Raw genomic sequence first — 20,380 nt, forward strand, 5'->3', positions numbered from 1 at the left:
CCCCGAGGTCAAAGGGAACCCATCCACAGTCTCCATCAGAATTGAAGATACTCTTCTCTGTGATCGGATTCCATATTCCTTAGCAAAAGAAGTGTCCATGAAGTTACCGCTAGCCCCAGAGTCTATCATGGCGGAACTGCTCACCCAACGGGAGTCAATCCAGATCTTGATAGGAAGGTAACAGTGTGAATCTTTTTTCTTATTGAAAGGGTATGAAACTGCAGAAGATAGAATAACAGCATTAATGGATAGTATCGTTTCGGATGTAACAGAGTTCATATCTGAAGAGTCATAATCCGGAACAGTTGCTGCAATTTCGGGTGGCCCTGATTCGGAAGTCACGGAGAATGATTCAGAGAAATCACGTTCTACCACGGCTGCGGTTGTCCTGCGAGAACAACTGGGGCAGTTGATAATAAAATGTCCTGATTTTCCATAGTAAAAACAAATTCTCCTTGAAACGAAAGTCCTTCCGTTCGTCACTTACTCGACTTCGTAGGGAATTTACCTGCATCGGCTTGGGTGCGGACTCCTGAGGACTTGGGTCCAGAATCTCCTTAGGAAGGAAAGGAAGAAGTGATTTATTGCTGCGGTTCATCTCAGACCACCTTTCTAGTTTTCGTTCGGAGATGCGAGCGTCTAGGTGAATACAGTGATTGATGAAATCTCCTAGAGCAGTGGGAGCCTCCGCACGTGCAAGCTCGTCCTTGATAGAACTGGACAACCCCTTCTTAAATAGTGAGTACTTTGCTGCACTATTCCAGGTGGTATCCTGAGCTCACCTTCTAAAATCCATAGCATACTCAGTCACTGGGCGTTTACCTTGACGCAAATTCAGCAGGGCCGTCTCCGCTGTAAGGCCACGGTTCAGATCGTCAAACATCTGCCCCATGGCGGCGATAAACATATTGAAGTGGTTCAGACATGCATCATGCGATTCTATCAGAGGGTTTGCCCAGGCAAGAGCCTTGTTAGTCAGCAACATGATGATAATCAATACTTTGGATCGGTCCGTAGGAAACTGTGTGACATGTGCAGCAAAGTATAAACGACACTGGTTCAGATACCCACGGTATTTGTCTCGGTCGCCACCAAACCTAAATGGCGGTAGTTTGGGGATGGCAGGAACAGAAGCCTGAGATTGTGCCTCCAGAGCCGCAAATTGGCCACACAATTCCTGAAGGGTCTGACTGAGCACTTGTATATCACATTTAGTCTGCCCCTGTAGGCGTTCTATTCTGCTCTTCCATGTCTGCACTTCAGCGTGTACAGTGGCAGTGATATTATTTAGCTTCTTAACACGCACTTCTAAAGTCTCTGACCCAGCAACATCCATTTTTATGGCTTGTGTATCCTGTCACGATACTAGTGGATACAACTGGACACCAGTGGCTAGGTCAAAGACACTGCAGACACAATGGTTTGAACAAGCAATATTGTATTTGTGATCTGAATGCAATATAGCATATAAGTCCAGATAAATGTTCAGTCAATCTGAAAAACGGTAATAGCAGAGCTGATACTCTGCGACACAGCATGCAAAGTCACTGAGCAATGAGTGCACGAGACAGACTCTTGCAGAGCAGAGGAACACACTAGCAGGCTGGAGTTTTTACTTCACCGCAGGTGTGGTCAGTCAGAGGTTTCTGAAGTCAGGTGTTCAGCAATCACTCGGTCAGCAGGCAGGGATCCAGACGTGCAGGTTGGCAGAGGACTCCGCCGTTAGAAGAGGACCAACAGGGATAGTAAGTCCAGGCTTGGGACTGCAGAGGAACAAGGTCCAAAACATAATACACAAGCAATGAAACAGAACAGGTGCTGGCTTTATATACAGCTTTGGCAGGAAGCAAGATGGCCGACGTGAAACATCAAGATCCATGTTAACTAAGGGCAAGGCTAAGGGCAAGAGAAACAGATTCCAGGACTAGATACTGACATTGACATCCTGTGACCAATCAGCGACAAACGCCGTCCAGCTGCGAATTGACGCAGGATTTAAACCACGCTTCGCTGACTGGTCGCGGCCGGCTGTGCGCGACCAATCAGCAATATTGACGTGGTATTTAAACACCGCTTCAGTCACTGGTCTTGCCGGCGGCCCGCGACCAATCAGCGATATTGGTGCGTGATTTAAACACCGCTTCAGTAATTGGTAGCTCATGGCCGGCCGCGACCAATCAGCGATATTGGCGAGGAATTTAACTCCCACTCACAGCGCGACGTACATACATACATATTCTAGAATACCGGATGCGTTAGAATCGGGCCACCATCTAGATAGATAGATATTTATATATATATATGTATTATAGCTATATATACTGTGTATAATATATATATATATATATATATATATATATATATATATATATATATATATATATATATATATATATATATATATATATATATATAACACTGGTGGGTATTTCTCGCAAGTCACACGTGTGGTCCATGTGTAATCCATAGTTTTCTTGCCCCCATAGACTTGCATTGGCTTATTTTTGGAGGAATACGCTGACAACCGCAGCAAGCTGCGATTTTCTCAGGCGGTAAAATATAGCAAGAAATATACGGCTGATGGGAGCTGCCCCATAGAGCAGGGGTCCCCAGCTCCAGGCCTCGAGGGCCGCCAACAGTGCAGGTTTTCAGTATTTATTTAGTATTGCATCGGTGGTAATGTGATCATCTGCACAGGTGATGATTCCAACCCCTGTGCAATGCTAAGGAAATCCTGAAAACCTGCACTGTTGGCGGCCCTCGAGGCCTGGAGTTGGGGACCACTGCCATAGAGAAACATTGGTCCGAGTGTAATGAGCTGCTTTTGCGCCTCATACGTCCGTATTTCTCTCTAGTGTTACCCCGGCCTAAAAGAAAGTTTAAGCCCTGTATGTTTAGGATCCACTCCTAAGTTAGTTTAGTGAGTGCAGACAGATGAAAATGTCCTAACTACTGACTAGAAGATATCAAAAATGTATGTAAAATCCAATCAATAATTAGGAGAAGAAAGAACAGTAATACAGAATTTATGTAACATGTTTTTTTCCTCACTTATTTTTTACATTTCTATATACCGGTAATTTAGAAAAAAAATGCTTACCACTGGAATCCACAGATGCAGAAAGCTGACCATTTTTCTTAGCAATCACAAATTTTCCATTTGCTGCCTTTAAGGTAATCCGCCGATCACACCACTCAATGCTAAAGTAACAATTGTCATTTCTGTTGAAAAAAAGTAATGTAAATATAATTTACATTTGCTTGGTTCTTTTTTATATAGTACATCTAAATGTGACATTGTCATGGACAGACACCTGCCAGGTAGCGACTGGCCTTGTGTATGTAGAGTGCACCTGTCAAATTAAGTATAGACAAATGTTCAAATTACCAACTGGCTGTGCACAAGCATTAGCAAGATGCAATACATACATCAACAGCACCTTTCACCTCTAAGATATGCAAGTAAGGGTTGCTGGGTTAGCACATTTACTAGCATATTATTATTTATCTATCCATCTATCTACACTACCGTTCCAAAGATAAGGACCACTTAGAAATTTCCTTATTTTTTAAAGAAAAGCACAGTTTTTTCCAATGAAGCTAACCTTAAATGATTCAGAAACAGACTCTATCCATTGTTAATGTGGTAAATGACTATTCTAGCTGCAAACGTCTAGTTTGTAATGCAATGTGATCATAGGTGTATAGAGGCCTATTTCCAACAATCATCATTCCCGTGTTCTTATGGTACTTTGTGTTTGCTAACTCTGTGTAAGGCTAGGGTCACGTTGCGTTAGGGCAGTCCGTTTAGCACATAGCGCTACGGACTGCGCTAACGCAATGTCCCAAAAGGGATCGCGTTTGCCAATCTCGCTAGCGCAGATGCTCGATCTGCGCTAGTGAGGGACGGACCGCGAACGCGGCAAGCAGCGTTCGCGGGCAGTCACTCAAATGATGGCACATCGCTAGCGCACGCCCAATGTGGGCGTGCGCTAGCGATGCGTTCGCCATTGCAAGCAATGGCGGCGTTAACGCACTACGTTACACTGCGTTATGCCGCGGTGTAACGTAGTCCGTTAAACGGGTTCACATAATGCAATGTGACCCTAGCCTAAGAAGGCTAATGGATGGTTAGAATACCCTTAAAAACCATTGTGCAAGTATGTTTGCACAGCTGAAAACAGTTTGGCTGATTAGAGAACCAACAAACCTGACTTCCTTTGAGCTAGTTGAGAATCTGGAGCATTAACATTTGTTGGTTCCATTAAACTCTCAAAATGGCCAGAGAAAAGGAACTTTCATGTGAAACTCGACAGTCTATTCTTGTTCTTAGAAATGAAGGCATTCCATGTGAGAAATTGCCAAGAAACTGAAGATTTCCCACAATGGTGTGTACTAGTCCCTTCAGAGGAGAGCACAAACAGGCTCTAACCAGAGTAGAAAGAGAAGTGGGAGGACCCGCTGCACAACTAAGCAACAAGACAAGTACATTAGAGTCTGTAGTTTGAGAAATCGATGCCTCACAGGTCCTCAACTGGCAGATTCATTAAATAGTACACGCAAAACGCCAGTGTCAACGTCTACAGTGAAGAGGCGACTCCGGGATGCTGGCCTTCAGGGCAGAGTGGCAAAGAAAAAGCCATATCTAAAGGTACAGTCACACATAACGATATCATTAACGATATCGTTGCTTTTTGTGACGTAGCAACGATATCGTTAAGGAAATCGTTATGTGTGACAGCGACCAACGATCAGGCATCTGCTAGATCGTTGGTCGCTGAGGAAAGTCCAGAACTTTATTTTGTCGCTGGACTCCCTGCAGACATCGCTGAATCGGCGTGTGTGACACCGATCCAGCGATGTCTTCACTGGCAACCAGGGTAAACATCGGGTTACTAAGCGCAGGGCCGCGCTTAGTAACCCGATGTTTACCCTGGTTACCAGCATAAACATTAAAAAAACAAACACTACATACTTACCTTCCGCTGTCTGTCCCCGGCACTCTGCTTCTCTGCACTCCTCCTGCACTGGCTGTGAGCGCCGGCCGGAAAGCACAGCGGTGACGTCACCGCTCTGCTTTCCGGCCGCTGTGCTCACAGTCAGTGCAGGAGGAGTGCAGAGAAGCAGAGCGCCAGGGACAGACAGCTGAAGGTAAGTATGTAGTGTTTGTTTTTTTTACTTTTACGATGGTAACCAGGGTAAACATCGGGTTACTAAGCGCGGCCCTGCGCTTAGTAACCCGATGTTTACCCTGGTTACCAACATCGTTGGTCGCTGGAGAGCTGTCTGTGTGACAGCTCTCCAGCGACCAAACAGCGACGCTGCAGCGATCGACATAGTTGTCGGTATCGCTGCAGCGACGCTTAATGTGATGGTACCTTAAGACTGGCTAGTAAAAGGAAAAGATTGATATGGGCAAAATAACAGACATTGGACAGAGGAAGATTGGAAAAAAGTGTTATGGACAGACTAATCCAAGTTTGAGGTGTTTGGATCACACAGAAGAACATTTATCAGACACAGAACAACTGAAAAGATGCTGCAAGAGTGCCTGACACCATCTGTCAAGCATGGTGGAGGTAATGTGATGGTCTGGGGTTGCTTTGGTGCTGCTAAAGTGGGAGATTTGTACAAGGTAAAAGGCATTTTGACTAAAGAAAGCTATCACTCCATTTTACAACCCCATGCCATACCCTGTTGACAGCGTTTGATTGGAGCAAATTTCATCCTACAAGAGGACAACGAACCAAAGCACACCTCCAAATTACGCAAGAACTATTTAGGGAAGAAACAGGCAGCTGGTATTCTATCTGTAATGGAGTGGGACCAGATCTCAACCTCATTGAGCTGTTGTGGGAGCAGCCTTGACCGTATGGTATGCAAAAAGTGGCCATCAAGCCAAACCAACTTGTGGGAGGGGCTTCTGGAAGCATGGGGTGAAATTTCTCCAGATAACCTCAGCAAATTAACTGCTAGAAAGCCAAAGGTATGCAATGCTGTAATTGCTGCAAAGGGAGCATTCTTTGATGAAAGCAAAAGTTTGAAGGAGAAAATTATTATTTCAAATAAAAATCTTTTTTTCAAACCTTGTCAATGTCTGGACTAGACTTTCAATTCATTTGGAAACTCATTTGATTAATAAAAGTATGAGTTTTCATGAAAAACACAAAAATGTCTGGGTGACCCTAAACTTTGGAACCGTAGTGTATATCTATATCTATCTGTCTACCTATATACAGTGCCTTGCGAAAGTATTCGGCTCCCTGGAACATTCCAAACTTTTCCCACATATCATGCTTTAAACATGAAGACATCAAATGTCAATTTTTGGTGAAGAATCAACAAGTGGAACACAATTGTGAAGTTGAACGAAATTTATTGGTTATTTTAAATTTTTGTTGAAATTCAAAAACTGAAAAGTGGAGCATGTAATATTATTCGGCTCCTTTACTTTCAGTGAAGCAAACTCACTCCAGAAGTTCATTGTGGATATCTGAATGATCCAATGTTGTCCTAAATGACTAATGATAAATATAGTTGTCTAATAAAGTCTCACAAAGTCTGAACTGCCTCCACCTCCAGCTGGATCATTTCTCTTTCTGTCTTCAATGATAAATATAATCCACCTGTGTGTAATCAAGTCTCCATATAAATGCACCTGCTCTGTGATAGTCTCAGGGATCTGTTTGAAGCACAGAGATTATCATGGAGACCAAGGAACACAACAGGCAGATCCATGATACTGTTGTGGAGAAGTTTAAAGCCGGATTTGGATACAAAATGATTTACAAAACTTTAAACATCCCAAGAAGCACTGTGCAAGCAATCATATTGAAATGGAATCAATATCATACCAATGCAAATCTACCAAGACAAGCAAATCTGGCCTTTATGGGAAAGTGGCAAGAAGAAAGCCATTTCTCAAAGATATCCATAAAAGCGTCGTTTAAAGTTTGCAACAAGCCACCTGGGAGACACACCAAACATGTGGAAGAAGGTCTGGTCAGCTGAAACCAAAATTGAACTTTTTGGCAACAATGCCAAAACATATATGTTTGGCGTAAAGGCAACACAGCTCATCATCCTAAACACACTATCCCCACTGTCAATCATGGTGGTGGCAGCATCATGATTTGCGCCTGCTTTTCTTCAGCAGGGACAGGGCAGATGGATAAAATTGATGGGAAGATGGATGGAGCCAAATACAGGACCATTCTTGAAGAAAACCTGTTGGAGTCTGCAAAAGACCTGAGACTGGGACGGAGATTTGTCTTCCAACAAGACAATGATCCCAAACATAAAGTTAAATCTACAATAGAATGGTTCACAAATAAACATATCCAGGTGTTAAAATGGCCAAGTAAAAGTCCAGACCTCAATCCAATCGAGAATCTGTGGAAAGAGCTGAAAACTGCTGTTCACAAACGATCTCCATAAAACCTCACTGAGCTCGAACTGTCTGCCAAGGAAGAATGGGCAAGAATTTCAGTCTCTCGTTGTACAAAACTGATAGAGACATACCCCAAGCGGCTTGCAGCTGTAATGGCAGCAAAAGGTGGCGCAACAAAGTATTAAGTTTAAGGGGCCGAATAATATTGCACGCCCCACTTTTCAGTTTTTTATTTTCCACAAAAATTTTAAATAACCAATAAATTCCATTTAACTTCACAATTGTGTTCCACTTGTTGATTCTTCACCAAAAATGTACATTTGGTATCTTTATGTCTGAAGCATGATACGTGGTAAAAGGTTGATAAGTTCCAGAGAGCCAAATACTTTCGCAAGGATAGAGACAGAGAGAGACATAGATTATATATGTATAAATACATACACATGCATACATATACACACACACACACACACACACACACACAGTACAGACCAAAAGTTTGGACACGCCTCATTTAAAAATGTTTCCGTATTTTCATGACTATGAAAATTGTATATTCACACTGAAGGCATCAAAACTATGAATTAACACATGTGGAATTATATATTTAACATAAAAGTGTGGACCGACTAAAATTATGTCTTATATTCTAGGTTCTTCAAAGTAGCCACCTTTTGCTTTGATGACTGCTTTGCACACTCTTGGCATTCTCTTGATGAGCTTCAAGAGGTAGTCACCGGGAATGGTTTTCCAACAATCTTGAAGGAGTTCCCAGAGATGCTTAGCACTAGTTGGCCCTTCTGCCTTCACTCTGCGGTCCAGCTCACTCCAAACCATCTCGATTGGGTTCAGGTCTGGTTACTGTGGAGGCCAGGTCATCTGGCGTAGCACCCCATCACACTCCTTCTTGGTCAAATATCCCGTACACAGCATGGAGGTGTGTTTGGGGTCATTGTCCTGTTGAAAAATAAATGATGGTCCAACTAAACGCAAACCTGATGGAATAGCATGCCGCTACAAGATGCTGTGGTAGCCATGCTGGTTCAGTATGCCTTCAATTTTGAATAAATCCCCAACAGTCTCACCAGCAAAGCACCCCCACACCATCACACCTCCTCCATGCTTCACGGTGGGAACCAGGCATGTAGAGTCCATCCGTCACCTTTTCTGCGTCGCACAAAGACACGGTGGTTGGAACCAAAGATCTCAAATTTGGACTCATCAGACCAAAGCACAGATTTCCACTGGTCTAATGTCCATTCCTTGTGATCTTTAGCCCAAACAAGTCTCTTCTGCGTGTTGCCTGTCCTTAGCAGTGATTTCCTAGCAGCTATTTTACCATGAAGGCCTGCTGCACAAAGTCTCCTCTTAACAGTTGTTGTAGAGATGTGTCTGCTGCTAGAACTCTGTGTGGCATTGACCTGGTCTCTAATCTGAGCTGCTGTTAACCTGCGATTTCGGAGGCTGGTGATTCGGATAAGCTTATCCTCAGAAGCAGAGGTGACTCTTGGTCTTCCTTTCCTGGGGCGGTCCTCATGTGAGCCAGTTTCTTTGTAGCGCTTGATGGTTTTTGCCACTGCACTTGGGGACACTTTCAAAGTTTTCCCAATTTTTCGGACTGACTGACCTTCATTTCTTAAAGTAATGATGGCCACTCGTTTTTCTTTACTTGGCTGATTTTTTCTTGCCGTAATACAAATTTGAACAGTCTATTCAGTAGGACTGTCAGCTGTGTATCCACCAGACTTCCGCACAACACAACTGATTGTCCCAACCCCATTTATAAGGCAAGAAATCCCACTTATTAAACCTGACAGGGCACAACTGTGAAGTGAAAACGATTCCCGGTGACTACCTTTTGAAGCTCATCAAGAGAATGCCAAGAGTGTGTAACATACATGCTAGCCACCTTAGGGAGAGACCCAAGTTGGGCTAAATGTAGCGGGACGAAAGAGACCGAAAAGCCCTCTACTTAAAGGAAATACATAGTGGATGCTTTCCTGAAACGGAAAGTACTTGCAAGCAGCATAATACAAAGAATAGCAGGTTTACCCAGAATCCTTTGCAGTAGGCGGAGCTATGCAAATCTTGGGTCTCTCCCTAACTTGGGTCTCTCCCTAAGGTGGCTAGCATGTATGTATCGCTTGCTCACCGAGCCCCACTCCATACAGCCAACCAATTCCAGCCCTGTGCTGATGAGGGCCTAAAGCCCGAAACACGTGTCCACAGGTAGGAATTGGTTGGCTGTGTAAATTTAGAAACTAATCCGCAGCATTGCACGCTTGGCGATTCCAAGCGCTGTGGATTAGACAGGGGTGGAAAGAGATGATTTGCATAGCTCCGCCTACTGCAAAGGATTCTGGGTAAACCTGCTATTCTTTGTATTATGCTGCTTGCAAGTACTTTCCGTTTCAGGAAAGCATCCACTATGTATTTCCTTTAAGTAGAGGGCTTTTCGGTCTCTTTCGTCCCGCTACATTTAGCCCAACTTGGGTCTCTCCCTAAGGTGGCTAGCATGTATGTATCGCTTGCTCACCGAGCCCCACTCCATACAGCCAACCAATTCCAGCCCTGTGCTGATGAGGGCCTAAAGCCCGAAACACGTGTCCACAGGTAGGAATTGGTTGGCTGTGTAAATTTAGAAACTAATCCGCAGCATTGCACGCTTGGCGATTCCAAGCGCTGTGGATTAGACAGGGGTGGAAAGAGATGATTTGCATAGCTCCGCCTACTGCAAAGGATTCTGGGTAAACCTGCTATTCTTTGTATTATGCTGCTTGCAAGTACTTTCCGTTTCAGGAAAGCATCCACTGTGTATCCACCAAGAGTGTGTAAAGCAGTCATCAAAGCAAAAGGTGGCTACTTTGAAGAACCTAGAATATAAGACAATGTCAGTCGGTGCACACTTTTTTGTTAAGTACCGTATATACTCGAGTATAAGCCGACCCCCCTAATTTTGCCACAAAAAAACTGAAAACTTAATGACTCGAGTATAAGCCTAGAATGGAAAATGCAGCAGCTACCGGTAAATTTCAACAATAAAAAGAGATACCAATAAAAGTAAAATTAATTGAGATATCAGTAGTTTAAGTGTTTTTGAATATCTATATTGAATCAGGAGCCCCATATAATGCTCCATACAGTTTATGATGGGCTCCATAAGATGCTCCATATTAAAATATGCCCCATATAATGCTGCACAAATGTTGATTATAACCCCATAAGATGCTCATACAGACATTTGCCCCGTATAATGCTCCACAAATGTGGATTAAAGCCCCATAAGATGCTCCATACAGATAACTGCCCCATATAATGCTGCACATGGCCCCATAAGATGATTCATACAGATAACAGCCCCATATAATGCTACACTTTGCCACATAAGATGCCCCATACAGATATTTGCCCCATATAATGCTGCACATTGCCAGATAAGATGCCCCATACAGACATTTGCCCCCATATAATGCTGCACATGGCCGGATAAGATGCCCCATACAGACATTTGCCCCATATAATGCTGCACATGGCCGGATAAGATGCCCCATACAGACATTTGCCCCCATATAATGTTGCACATGGCTGGATAAGATGTCCCATACAGACATTTGCCCCATACAGACATTTGCCCCCATATAATGCTGCATATGGCCACATAACATGCTCCATACAGATATTTGGCCCAAAAGCTGTTGCCACTGTGCTCTTAGGAACCTTGAGTACTGCAGAAATTCGGTTGTAACCTTGGCCAGATCTGTGCCTTGCCACAATTGTGTCACTGAGCTCCTTGGCCTTTTCTTTTGTCCTCACGATTCTCATTTGGTCTGACATGCACTGTGAGCTGTGGGGTCTTATATAGACAGTATGACACCGACATTTCAGGTTGAAGATGGTATCTTCCGCCAGAAATGGGAGGAGGCATGCAACAATTGTTCACAATCTATGATCGAGTTGTTGATTGGACATGATAAAAGAAGTCTCGATATCCTTGAGACTGAGATTGAGGACCTCCAAAAGAAAATTATTAAAGAGACATTATTCGTCAACCAATTGGAAATCTTTAAGAAGGAAATTGACTTATTTGCTACATGGGAAAAAGAGATTCAGGAAATAAAGACAAATAAGTTCAAACGGGACCTGTTAACCCCTTCCCGACCCATGACGCCACGTAGGCGTCATGAAAGTCGGTGCCAATCCGACCTGTGACGCCTATGTGGCGTCATGGAAAGATCGCGTCCCTGCAGATCCGGTGAAAGGGTTAACTCCAATTTCACCCGATCTGCAGGGACAGGGGGAGTGGTAGTACAGCCCAGGGGGGGTGGCTTCACCCCCCGTGGCTACGATCGCTCTGATTGGCTGTTGAAAGTGAAACTGCCAATCAGAGCGATTTGTAATATTTCACCTATTAAAACTGGTGAAATATTACATTCCAGCCATGTCCGCTCCCCCCGTGCTCCAATCCCAACCCCCGTGCTCCAATCCAACCCCCCGTGCTCCAATCCACCCCCCCATGCTCAGATCCACCCCCCTGTGCTCCCCCCCCACCCCATCATACTTACCGATCCTCCCGGGGTCCGTCCGTCTTCTCCATGGGCGCCGCCATTTTCCAAAATGGCGGGCGCATGCGCAGTGCGCCCACCGAATCTGCCGGCAGGCAGATTCGTTCCAATGTGCATTTTGATCACTGTGATAAAACCTATCACAGTGATCAAAATAAAAAAAATAGTAAATGACCCCCATAGGTGGGGACAATAATAAAATAAAGAAATTTTTTTTTCCACTAAGGTTGGGGTTAGAACTAGGGTTAGGGTTTCGGTATGTGCACACGTATTCTGGTCCTCTGCGGATTTTTCCGCAGCGGATTTAATAAATCCGCAGTGCTAAACCGCTGCGGATTTATGACGGATTTACCGCGGTTTTTCTGCGCATTTCACTGCGGTTTTACAACTGCGATTTTCTATTGGAGCAGTTGTAAAACCGCTGCGGAATCCGCAGAAAGTGACATGCTGCGGAATGTAAACCGCTGCGTTTCCGTGCAGTTTTTCTGCAGCATGTGTACAGCGATTTTTGTTTCCCATAGGTGTACATTGAACTGTAAACTCATGGAAAACTGATGCGGATCCGCAGCGTTTTCCGCAGCGTGTGCACATACCTTTAGAATTAGGCTATGTGCACACGGTGCGGATTTGGCTGCGGATCCGCAGCGGATTGGCCGCTGCGGATTCGCAGCAGTGCTCCATCAGGTTTACAGTACCATGTAAACCTATGGAAAACCAAATCCGCTGTGCCCATGGTGCGGAAAATACCGCACGGAAACGCTGCGTTGTATTTTCCGCAGCATGACAATTCTTTGTGCGGATTCTGCAGCGTTTTACACCTGTTCCTCAATAGGAATCCGCAGGTGAAATCCGCACAAAAAACACTGGAAATCCGCGGTAAATCCACAGGTAAAACGCAGTGCCTTTTACCCGCGGATTTTTCAAAAATGGTGCTGAAAAATCTCACACGAATCCGCAACGTGGGAACATAGCCTTAGGGTTGGAATTAGGGTTGTGATTAGGGTTATGGCTACAGTTGGAATTAGAGTTAGGGGTGTGTTGGGGTTAGTGTTGGAGGTAGAATTGAGGGGTTTCCACTGTTTAGGCACATCAGAGGTCTCCAAACGCAATATGGCGCCACCATTGATTCCAGCCAATCTTGTATTCAAAATGGTGCTCCCTCACTTCCGAGCCCCGACGTGTGCCCAAACAGTGGTTTACCCCCATATATGGTGTACCAGCATACTCAGGACAAACTGCGCAACAATTACTCCTGTCAAATTTCTCCTGTTAACCTTGTGAAAATAAAAATTGCTTCCTAAAACATTTTTGAGGAAAGAAAAATGATTTTTTATTTTCACGGCTCTGCGTTGTAAACTTCTGTGAAGCACTTGGGGGTTCAAAGTGCTCACCACACATCTAGATAAGTTCCTTTCGGGGTCTAGTTTCCAAAATGGGGTCACTTGTGGGGGGTTTCTACTGTTTAGGCACACCAGGGGCTCTGCAAACGCAACGTGACGCCCGCAGAGCTTCCATCAAAGTCTGCATTTCAAAACGTCACTACTTCACTTCCGAGCCCCGGCATGAGCCCAAACAGTGGTTTACCCCCACATATGGGGCATCAGCGTACTCAGGAGAAACTGGACAACAACTTTTGGGGTCAAATTTCTCCTGTTACCCTTGGGAAAATAAAAAATTGCGGGCTAAAAAAATCATTTTTGAGAAAAGAATTTTTTTTTTCATGGCTCTGCGTTATAAACTTCTGTGAAGCAGTTGGGGGTTCAAAGTGCTCACCACACATCTAGATTAGTTCCTTTGGGGGTCTAGTTTTCAAAATGGGGTCATTTGTGGGGATCTCCAATGTTTAGGCACACAGGGGCTCTCCAAACGTGACATGGTGTCCGATAATGATTGGAGCTAATTTTCCATTTAAAAAGCCAAATGGCGTGCCTTCCCTTCCGAGTCCTGCCGTGCGCCCAAACAGTGGTTTACCCCCACACATGGGGTATCAGCGTACTCAGGACAAACTGGACAACAACTTTCGTGGTTCAGTTTCTCCTTTTACCATTGGGAAAATAAAAAAATTGTTGCTAAAATATAATTTTTGTGACAAGTTAAATGTTCATTTTTTTCTTCCATGTTGCTTCTGCTGCTGTGAAGCACCTGAAGGGTTAATAAACTTCTTGAATGTGGTTTTGAGCACCTTGAGGGGTGCAGTTTTTAGAATGGTGTCACTTTTGGGTATTTTCAGCCATATAGACCCCTCAAACGGACTTCAAATGTGAGGTGGTCCCTAAAAAAAAATGGTTTTGTAAATTTCGTTGTAAAAATGAGAAAATACCAGGTCAAATTTTAACCCTTATAACTTCCTAGCAAAAAAAAAAATTTTGTTTCCAAAATTGTGCTGATGTAAAGTATACATGTGGGAAATGTTATTTATTAACTATTTTGTGTCACAACTGGTTTAACAGAATAAAAATTCAAAATGTGAAAATTGCAGAATTTTGAAAATTTTCGCCAAATTTCCGTTTTTATCACAAATAAACGCAGAATTTATTGACCTAAATTTACCACTATCATGAAGTCCAATATGTCACGAAAAAACAATCTCAGAACCGCTAGGATCCGTTGAAGCGTTCCTGAGTTACTACCTCATAAAGGGACACTGGTCAGAATTGCAAAAAACGGCCAGGTCATTAAGGTCAAAATAGGCTGGGTCATGAAGGGGTTAAGACTATCAAACCTCCAAAATCTATAGATGGAATGATAAAACATGAAGACAACAGAATCCTTCCATCTCCTCTCCTGTTTCATCAATCTCCTCTGAAATCAGTACAGGGAAGAACCCCTCAGGTTCCCACTCGTATGATCTCAGGGGTAAAAGAAGAGGCCCCATATCGCGAACAGCGTCAGTATGGACGGAGGAATTATGATGGAGGTTAAAATTCAAACAGATTACAGGTAATCAATCTGTCTAATGAACCCTTATCCACCACACAAATTGACGTTTTGAGTTTAGGGCTCACTTTCTCTCCCTCTAAAGGATTTGATTTATTCACAGCATTAACGGATTTGAATTTGTTTGCAAGAAAATTAGTCCTCAAGAAGATTGATTTAAAATCGAAATTAAAGGATTCTGAATGGACAACACAAGAATTACAGGATATTTAAATCTTGGAAGAATTGGAGAGTTGAGAGCGAAGGCTCACAAACATCAGGTAAGATGATTGGACCATTTAGACCAGTGTTTCCCAAACTCCAGTCCTCACGGACCCCACAGGTCATGTTTTCAGGATTTCCATAGTGTTGCACAGGTGAGAGAATTCCTGAGGGCTTGATGAAACTTCCACCACCTGTGCAATACTAAGGAAATCCAGAGAACATGACCTGTGGTGTCCGTGAGGACTGGAGTTTGGGAAACACTGATTTAGACCCAGATCTAATAAATTTCCCCCCTCCCCCGACTTTTTCCCAATAATGAACGTTTTGGTAAACTGGCATCAGACAAATTCTCTAGAATAGGGCAAGACAGGATAATTTAAGTATGAATCAACGGCAAGCCCTTAAAGAACTAAAACAACTAAAAGGAGTTGTAATAAAACCAGTGGATAAGGGTGGTAATGTGGTAGTTTTTACAACAACTCTATATGAGAAAGAGGCATTCAGACAGTTGCGGGACACTGAGTGTTATAAAAGACTGACATTTAATCCTACCAACTCTTCCCGCTGTTCACTATTGGAAATATTCGATGACGCATTTGCCAAAGATGTCATTAGCAAACAAGAAAAAGATTTTCTCACGGTTCAATTTCCACGCACCCCATGCCTGTACTTACTGCCCAAAATTCATAAAAATGAGAGCAACCCGCCTGGAATACCCATTGTGTCAGGCAATAGGAACCTTTGTTAACCCTTATGTAAATTTTTAGATTGGCATTTCAAATCACTAGTGGAATCTTTACCATCCTTTTTGAAGGATTCCACTGACTTCATTTGCAGGTTGGAGGGAATCAGACATGTGGTTGGTCTCCATGGATGTAGAGACCTTGTACACTTCCATCAGGCACTCAGATGGTATTAGAGTGGTTTCTTTTTTCCTTTCCAACAGCAGTATGGATGTTTCATTGAGAGAGTTCCTTATTGTGGCTTTGGACTTTTGTCTTCAACACAATTTCTTCCTCATCAAGGGCACCCCCTACCTGCAGCTCCAGGGAACGGCCATGGGAGCGGTGTTTGCGCCCTCCTATGCTAACCTTTTCCTGGGGCTGTGGGAGCAGAAATGCTTCATGACCAACCCTGTCAAACATGCCGAGAAGGTGTTGATCAGGACCAGATACATAGACGACGTCCTTTTATTATGGCAGGGGTCTGAATGCCATTTGGAAGAATTTGTCAGTGAACTCAATAAAAATGAGTATAATATACGACTAACTAGTCGTCACAGCCAAACTTCCATTGAGTTCCTTGATATCCTACTCTACAAGGACAATGTTGGTCTCTTACAAACTTGCATACATAGGAAACCCACAGCAGTCAATTCACTGTTGCATGCATTTTCAGCACATCCCAAACATCGGAAAGAAAATATTCCCATGGGACAATTCTTACGACTGAGGCGTATCTGCTCTGATGATAATTCTTTTGTTTTGCAGTCATGGGAACTATCCAGAAGATTCCTGGATAGAGGATATAGCAGGAGATCAATAAGGAAAGGCCTTAGAAGAGTTCTGAATACAGAAAGAAGAGATCTACTCCAACCACGCGCAAGGAAAGTTGAAAAACAACAGGTGAGATTTATCTCCCAATTTAATGAACATTCCTCTAACATGAGATATGCCCTTTCAAAATTTTGGCCCCTACTGAAGTCTGACAGTGTGTAATAACAATATATCTCCGGGCAACCCTCCATAACCTATAGGAGGGCGAAAAATCTAAGATCATTTGGTCAAGAGTAATTACACGGGGACAAAACCCCAAGATATTTTTAACTCTGGAGGGCCCAGGCCTGGTTTCTTTCCATGTGGGTCCTGTATTGCATGCCCGAATATGAGAAGGGATACCACGTTTTGCTCCAGTGATAGAACCAAGGTGTTTAAAATAACCAGACATATAACTTGCATAGTAGATGACACCTTCCATATTGCAACATGCCCCTGTGATCTTATTTACGTAGGGCTGACGACTAGGAAATTACGTATTCGCATATGGGAACACGTTTTGGAAATCATTAATGTGAAGAAAGCTGTTGATTTGACCTCCTTAAAGCCGATAGCAAGGCACTTTAAAATTGTGCGTAAGTTCAGCTATAAACTTCTAAAGGTGATTGGAATAGATTGCGTTTTGATGAACCACCGAAGAGGCGACTTAAAGTAGATGTTGTCGCAGTTAGAAACAAAATGGATATGGAAATTACAGACGGTCCGCCCGAAGGGCCACAATGAAGTCCTAAGCTATGCTCCCTTCTTGTGATATGGAAGAGATGTGTTGTTTTTTTTGAGTTTTAATTTACCTTTTTTATAGTATGGGATTGACTCACGGAATGCTTCGATACCCATTGCAATGACCATGTTCATTCGTGTCCATGACACTAACTTTGAAAACTCTGTCTCACACTTGTTGCTGTATATATCTTACCAGCATCCACACATTCAAGATGGAAAATAAATGCTGCCTTGGAACTTTGGACTTTGACTTTTGGAATCACCCTCGGAGTATGTGTTTTCCCATATGGATTATTGGAAATGGTTCCCTTGAAGGTTTGAAATATGGAAACTGTGTTTTCTCACGTTAGGAACTGCCTGCATATATTTGATCCACTAAAGCACTACTGGGATCTTCATGGATACATCCACCCAGTGTACTAGAACTGTAATTACAGTTGGATATTGTTATGTATGTTCTCCTATCTACCGTATATACTCGAGTATAAGCCGACCAGAGTATAAGCCGACCCCCCACCCCCAATTTTGCCACAAAAACTGGGAAAACTTAATGACTCGAGTATAAGCCTAGGGTGGGAAATGCAGCAGCTACCGGTAAATGTCAAAAGTAAAAATAGATACCAATAAAAGTAAAATTAATTGAGACATCAGTAGGTTGTGTTTTTGACTATCCATATTGAATCAGGAGCCCCATATAATGCTCCATAAAGTTCATTATGGCCCCATAAGATGCTCCATATTAAAATATGCCCCATATAATCCTGCATAAAGGTTAATAATGGCCCCATAAGATGCTCCATAAAGATATTTGCCCCGTATAGTGCTGCACAAACATTGATTATGGCCCCATACAGACACTTGCCCCATATAGTGCTGCACAAATGTTATGGCCCCATATAATGCTGCACAAACGTTATGGCCCCTTATAGTGCTGCACAACCGTTATGGCCCCATATAATGCTGCACAAACGTTATGGCCCAATATAGTGCTGCACAAATGTTATGGCCCCATGTAATGCTGCACAAACATTATGGCCCCATATAGTGATGCACATACATTATGGCCCCATATAATGCTGCACAAACGTTATGGCCCCATATTGTGCTGCACAAACGTTATGGCCCCATAGATGCTCCATACAGACACTTGCCCCATTTGCTGTGATAAAAAAAAAAAAAAAAAAAAAAAATCACATACTCCCCTCTCCGTCGCTCAGGCCCCTTGCGCTTACAATATTCTCTGCTGATCATTCCAGCGCCGCTTCATCTTCAGCACTGACGTTCAGGCTGAGGGCGCGCACTAACTACGTCACCGCGCCCTCTGACCTGAGCGCCGGACCGAGGACCAGGTGATTATCGTGCAGTGCTCCCCTCCCCGTTATAGTTACCTGCTCCTGGCGCTGTGCAGTCCCTGCTTCCCTGGCGCCGCAGCTTCATCCTGTAGTGAGTGGTCACCGTTACCGCTCATTACAGTAATGAATATGCGGCTCAACCTCTATGGGAGGTGGAGCCGCATATTCATTACTGTAATGAGCGGTACCATGTGACCGCTCAGTACAGGAGGAAGCTGCCGGCGCCGGGAAGCCAGGGATCTGCAGGGACCGCACCAGGAGTAGGTAAGTATAATTAGATAGCCCCCGCTCCCCCTCCCCTGCCGACCCCTGGGTATGACTCGAGTATAAGCCGAGAGGGGGACTTTCAGCCCCAAAAAATGGGCTGAAAATCTGGGCTTGTACTCGAGCATATACGGTAACTTAATATTTGAGACACCATGAATAATTTGTTATTATAGTATTTATCTGAATAGATGTTCTACACACTTATATTCATATATTGGCGTTTTGATATTACCCGTGATGAATGTGCACATCCATAACCGGGTTTAGTCTGAACCTGTACTGTATATATAGTGTTTTGGTTTTCGCTCTTCAAATTTTTCTCTCCCTTATGATGATTCTGTGGTAGGTATTGTGCTCTGCTATACTTGCTATGGTGGTTTCAGTGCCATGTCTTTCACGTTATCTTGGTTCTAATTCTATACTGTTTCACATCATGTTACCATTACGTTTTTTACAATATTGGATTTACAATGTTTCGTCATTTGTGTCATATGTAATAGGGTGGCTCTAGTTTTTGTCATCTGGGCCCTTATTCACCTAATTTGTACTTGTTGTACATCATCACTTATTTTCACACACACTCTTATCACATATTGCCAATAATCACCTCTCTGATATGAATATTTTTTGCTTTTCTACTTGTTACTTATTCATTTATTTTCTCATTTTTTCACCTTCACTCTTATTTAGTTTTCTTCTCAGTACTAATAGTCTCAGCAAGCATGATCACATTCTATTATCCTCACTTATGTATTTGTGATATTGATACCATCATTTGTATTATTAAGGCAATATATCTGCACAATAAATCACTCTCTATTATCTGGTGTTCCTTATTTCTTGCTTTTTCATGTTTTTTTTCGTTTATATTTTATAACTTGTTTTTGACATCAGGTATATGTACAGTTTTGGGCAAAAGTATTGACACCCCTGCAATTCTGTCAGATAATACTCAGTTTCTTCCTGAAAATGATTGCAATCACAAATTCTTTGGTATTATTATATTCATTTAATTTGTCTTAAATAAAAAAAAAAAAAACATAAAAGAGAATGAAGCAAAAAAGCAAAACATTGATCATTTCACACAAAACTCCAAAAATGGGCCAGACAAAAGTATTGACACCGTCAGCCTAATACTTGGTTGCACAACCTTAAAGGGAAGGTGCCGCAATTTTTTTTTTGCATTAAAAAGAATTGTTTATATAAACAATTATTTATAATACAAAATTATTTTTTTTTAACTTTAATATCTTTTTTATTACTAATTATAATTATTTTTTCAGCCTCTGGGCGCCGCCATTTTGCTTTGCAGGAGTGTAAGTATAATCAATTACTTGATCCTTACAATGTCATTGTGTTACAATACCAACTAGAATCAAAACCAAACAA

The 20,380-nt window shown here is 42.9% G+C and overlaps 1 protein-coding gene across 4 annotated transcripts in view; it reads right to left on the bottom strand.

The window, feature by feature from the left end:
* The window catches only part of FSCN1 (fascin actin-bundling protein 1), an 87,768-nt gene that overhangs the window by 38,363 nt on the left and 29,025 nt on the right, over positions 1–20,380 (bottom strand). For 3 of the 4 annotated variants that reach the window (XM_069733815.1, XM_069733817.1, XM_069733816.1), the window contains exon 3: positions 3,101–3,222. In XM_069733815.1, the coding sequence (XP_069589916.1) occupies positions 3,101–3,222 (122 nt within the window). Of the gene's footprint in view, positions 1–1,421; positions 1,764–3,100; positions 3,223–20,380 lie in introns of those variants that run through there. The other variant, XM_069733818.1, reaches the window with a different exon arrangement.

Source organism: Ranitomeya imitator, chromosome 7, assembly GCF_032444005.1.
Source record: "Ranitomeya imitator isolate aRanImi1 chromosome 7, aRanImi1.pri, whole genome shotgun sequence".
In the NCBI taxonomy this organism is placed as follows: Eukaryota; Metazoa; Chordata; class Amphibia; order Anura; family Dendrobatidae; genus Ranitomeya; species Ranitomeya imitator.